Source organism: Triticum urartu, chromosome 5, assembly GCF_003073215.2.
Source record: "Triticum urartu cultivar G1812 chromosome 5, Tu2.1, whole genome shotgun sequence".
NCBI lineage: Eukaryota > Viridiplantae > Streptophyta > Magnoliopsida > Poales > Poaceae > Triticum > Triticum urartu.
The window spans coordinates 439,290,726-439,296,074 of record NC_053026.1 but is presented as its reverse complement, the minus strand read 5'-3'; the positions used below and the strand labels follow the sequence as shown (position 1 = coordinate 439,296,074).

Sequence of the window (5,349 nt, the reverse complement as noted above, 5' to 3'; positions counted from 1 at the left end):
TCTCGTGGTAGATCTACTCTTGTATTACTCATATCATCAATATCAATCAAGCAGGACGTAGGGTCTTACCTCCATCAAGAGGGCCCGAACCTGGGTAAAATATCGTGTCCCCTGCCTCCTGTTACCATCCGGCCTAGAAGCACAGTTCGGGACCCCCTACCCGAGATCCGCCGGTTTTGACACCGACATCCATCCCTCCCCTCTTCCCCACCCCTTTTCCCGTCGCCCCCTCGTCATCTCCTGTCGCCCTGTGCTGCGCCCCGCCATGGAGGTCGACGGCGGCCCAGGACCGGCGCGCCCCGCCGTCGGCTCCACCCTTCTAGCCACGTGTGGCCATCGTCCTTGCCTATCATTGCCTGGCTCAAGTCCTCCCTTCTCCACGAGCTGCAGCTCCTTCTGTACAGCGCTCCACCATCACGGATGTACGAGTTGCTCGTCTTTTTGTGCAACCACAACACTGCTCCACCATGGATCCATGGCCATGGCCTAGATCTTCTTGTCAAACCCCTCCATATCCTGAAAATCCCTCTGTTTTTGCACGTCTTTGAGTCATGTAGGGCAAGGTATAACCTGGTAAGGTAATGTCATCCAAACATGATTTGGTATTGAAATCTCAGAGGCATTTGAAGGGCCAATTCATTAGACAACCAAACAGGTGAATTCGTAGTCGTGCCATTTCAGTTTCCCCACTGATTTGGAATTTAGACCAATACAATACGGAGCTCTCCAATGGAGACATCCAAACGGAGCGTCAGACACATTGCTAGTCTTGTTAAAAAAAGTCACATCTCTGGACTTTTGGAAAAGGGAAAAGAACCGTACCCGATCCAGCTGGCCCCGCACGGTGCTTACCAGACGCAGCGACAGTCCCATACACTGCCAGCAATCACATGCTTACGGTGTACGCAAAAGTAAATGCCAGAACACGAAACGAGCAGAGCAGCCGCACGAGCGGCCCGTGAGCCCGTAATGAGCCCGGATCCAACACAGATACTAATTCACCGGCCACGAACGGACGAGAGTTCCACCGTTCCACGCCACCCCCGCCCGTATCCGTATCCTTCCAGAAGCCTCCGCCCGTCCGTCGTCAGAAACCGCAGACCAGACCACCACCGTCACCCACCCGTCCGGCACCGCGTCGGCCCGTACGCGTCCACCCACCCGCCCGCCCCAGCCCGAACCGTGCCCCCCTTGTCTCCCCCCCCCCACCCCCCGTTGCCTCCTCCACGAGCGCCCGAACCGACACGAGACGAACGCCAGCCCCCCACCCGCCGGGAGGGGGACACGAGGGTCCAACAAGGCGGGCGCCCTAGCCCCCCACCACTCACCGTCTCATCTCTCCTCAGAGCCCTCCCCTCCCTCCCTCCGGCAATCTCGCCACCAACCTCCCTCCCCCCCGATCCCCAACCCCCATGATCCGCAGGAGGCGCGGGCACGCCGCCTAGGGTTTCCACTCCCCGCCCCCCCGATGGAGTCGCTGCCGCGGAAGCGCAAGGGCGCGCGCTCCCTCGCCGGCTCCCTCCACGACGCCTCCGCGGACCGCAAGCGCACCTGCCGGGAGCGGAAGCCGCGCCCCGACAAGAAGAAAAAGAAGCCCTCCGACGACGCCGCCACCGCCTCCGGCCGGGGCGGCGTGGTCATGACGGCGCCGCCGGCCAGCGGCCGGGCCACCCCGGACAGCCCCGGCCGGGGGCTCAAGCGCAAGGTCGGCTGCATCGAGTCCGCCACGCGCATAGGCCGCAAGAAGCGCCTCGAGGCCGAGTACGAGCTCGGCGACGAGATCGGCCAGGGCAAGTTCGGCTCCGTCCGGATCTGCCGCGCCAAGGCCGGCGGCGAGGAGTTCGCCTGCAAGGCGCTCCCCAAGAACGGCGAGGAGACGGTCCACCGCGAGGTCGAGATCATGCAGCACCTCTCCGGCCACCCCGGCGTCGTCACGCTCAAGGCCGTCTTCGAGGACGCCGACAAGTTCTACCTCGTCATGGAGCTCTGCAGCGGCGGCCGCTTGCTCGACGAGATGGCCAGGGACGGCACCTTCTCCGAGCAGCGGGCCGCCCTTGTCATCAAGGATCTAATGTCGGTCGTCAAGTACTGCCACGAAATGGGCGTCATCCACAGGGACATTAAGCCGGAGAATATTTTGCTCACCAAGACTGGCAAGATGAAACTAGCTGATTTTGGATTGGCAGCACGAGTTACTAACGGTAAATTCTTGCTAATATTTCACGTTGAAGCTCTACTAGATGATAAATAATTTGTTGTGTTCCTGGGGGTACTCTATGTTTACACAAGTTGCAATTTCGATTCGCTTTATATGGCAAAAAGATATCAATTACAAGTAGTAGAAGATCGACTGGAAGTCCGACATTGGACCATACAATGTTCTATAATATTTAATAATTATTAGTATGATGTCATGGCATTTAGAATTCATGGTTGTACATAGTTGATCTGCGATACGAGTAATTTGCCATGTTAACCGAATTACTGCGCGTTTCAGGTTTCAATCACTTCACAGCATTTTTGCAGGTTGCTCATATTTGTGACCATGCATATCATCTAATCTAATGTCTTCTAAACTTCTGTACAAGTCGGTTGGATAGCATCCAATTTGTGAGTCATGAGTTGGTAGGAAATGTATTCATGTGTATGCTCCTCTTGCCCGATATGCTTAGAGAATTGGGGATTTGAATGGAGTGTCAAAGTCGAGCGCCCATCTGGTATCTCTTAGTGCATTCATCTGCAAGTATTTATATGTATAGTCTGAGGCCCAATATAGCACTCTTAAAGTACTGAGCATTTCAGACAGTTTCATGTTTCATACTTACACAATCGGTACTGATTGTATTCATTGAATTGGGCCACTTGGTTATGATGGTTGTGTAACTAATAAGATGGGACCAGTTCTGCATCAAGAGTTAGGCGCTCTCATTTCTTAAGTCCTTGCGGAGTTGGAAGTGGTGAATGTTTAGCTCAGATTCTTGTTTAAATGATGATTTCTGCATGCCGATTCAGTGTTTTGCATGGTATTGCAAATGAAGAAATGTTCTGTGTCGTACCAATTAATATGTTAAAAGGTGTTTTTAGTCATGAATTGGTAGCATGTGGTGCCTTCATTGGTAAGTTCTTGCTAGATATCCAAGGTAATTGAGGCATTGCGCTAATTGATAGTTGGTTCCATTCTACTTGTGGTGGTGCTGGTACTAATTTTTCTTATTTGCGTGGAATTTGGATGTTAAGAATCTACACTGATCAATTTAATCCTTGTATTGATATTAATTTATGGCATGCTCCTGCAAGTACCTGTTGTGATGAGTCTGAGGGCCAGAATAGTCTTCTTGAGCATACCAAACTGGCTGTGTAATGTTTTGAATATGGTCTTGAGTCATTTTGATGAATTAGGAAGTGGTGTGATGTCTGTCTGAATGGAGTCATATAGTCTATGAGTTGGAGTTGTCAGCATGGCTTCAGGGGCACTGGTTCTTATAAACAGCTGCTTATATTTTGTAAGGTAATATTTAGATTATAGTAATTCTGCAGTATTTATCTATTGTTACCCATGTCTCTATCCTCTGTTCCAACTCTAGTTATCAGTTATCACTCTAATGTCTAATGCAATGCAGTAAGCCAGCCTTGGTACTTCTTATTAGACACTTACCGATTAAGTTCAAGAGTCTTCTGTCATGCTAGAGTGATGCATGTGTTGTCTTAAACTTCACTGACACTGTCCTAGGCTAAAACACATACATCCCATGGTGCTGAGGTGGAGCAGAATGAGAGGAATTTAGCCGCATGAACATTGAGTGACGAACAGATTATCTAATGCTGCACTGCTCTAAACATAGCAAATGATGATAAGTGACAACAATAATGTTACTGTATGATATTTTACCTTATGCATCGAAGTTCTAAGAATCCAGTATCACCTAATTTTGTGCTAAGGGATGCAGATGTTTAGAGCTCTGATGCTATTTTGTTTAGTCTGTTATGTTTGTACGATTGACTTTACTTGGTTCCTGAATAGCCCCAAATCATCTTTCTAGGGTTTTACTTGGACAGTCAGATGTATAAATGTGTGTTTACTAGAAGTAGCTGATGTTTTTGGTCACCACTAAACAGGTCAGAAATTGTCTGGCGTTGCTGGGAGCCCAGCCTATGTGGCGCCTGAGGTGTTGTCAGGAAGCTATTCTGAGAAAGTAGACATATGGGGTGCTGGGGTGCTCCTCCATGTACTACTGCTTGGTTCACTTCCATTTCAAGGAGGCTCTCTGGAAGCTGTCTTTGAAGCTATAAAGACAGTTGAGCTTGATTTCAACAGCGGTCCATGGGAATCAATGTCAGTTATTGGACGGGATCTTATAAGTCGAATGTTGGATCGAGATGTCTCTTCTAGAATAACTGCTGATCAAGTTCTTTGTAAGTCCAGGCAATTTCTCATCCAGCATAACTTTATGTTTATATTTTATAAGGTTTTAATTAATTTTGTGATGATACTGTTTCAGGTCATCCATGGGTGTTGTTCTACACGGAATGTACCCTGAAGGCTGTAACTCCTGATGTCACTAACAAGATTGTAGCACCCAAAATTCCATGGGACAGAATTAGATCACATTGTGAGTCGTCAGCTTCAGATTCGTCGAGCCAGAGGTCGGAGGACCAGGATGAATGTGGCATAGTCGACGCACTGACAGCGGCAATAACACATGTTAGAATATCAGAGCCAAAAAGGACCCGGCTTTGCAGCCCCGGCATTCCCATACAGCAGGAGTGCTCCTCAAACTTAAAGAGCAACCTGTGCACGGCGTTCTGACATGACCCCAATGTATAGCTCCTTGTGTGTTGGTCTGATGTCAGTGATGGCTCGGCCTGCTGGTTGTCTCTGTGCTGAGGATAATAACTCGGGTTTTCCTGTCAGAGCAAGCAAGCGTTTGACATGGTGATGCTGTAGATTGCGGTGATGGCTGATGAACCCGACATGGTAGCTGATGCTGTAAATTTTGTAAATAGAATGATCCATGTAGCTAATTTATATCTTGAGAGTTGAGAATAATTTCAGTCTATGCTGGTAAACATAGTGTGCACCATCATCCTTGTTCCATTCTTTGTTTCTTCCTGTTCCTCCTAGACTATTGAGGATTAGATTTTTGCATCGATTTCCTGCATTTGATATTATTATTTTTTGTTAATAGATCTTTTTCGCTGTGAATGTATTTTCCAGAAGCTGTACTCTTAATCTGATATACTGACTTAAGATATTACACCAGAGAAAAAAAACAATATGGTAAATGCTAAGGTGGTGGAAAGAGAAAAAAGAGGCTTATCTTCTTTTCTTAATTATTACTACCTTCGTTT

General features: G+C 48.5%; 1 protein-coding gene across 1 annotated transcript; it reads left to right on the top strand.

The window, feature by feature from the left end:
• The first annotated feature begins 1,355 nt into the window (after nucleotides 1-1,355).
• On the top strand, nucleotides 1,356-5,067 carry LOC125509617 (serine/threonine-protein kinase PEPKR2). Its single transcript, XM_048674627.1, has 3 exons — nucleotides 1,356-2,201; nucleotides 4,117-4,413; nucleotides 4,500-5,067. Exons 1-3 carry the CDS (start codon nucleotides 1,469-1,471, stop codon nucleotides 4,805-4,807), a joined length of 1,338 nt encoding a protein of 445 aa, XP_048530584.1. The 5' UTR covers nucleotides 1,356-1,468; the 3' UTR covers nucleotides 4,808-5,067.
• Nucleotides 5,068-5,349: the final 282 nt, after the last annotated feature.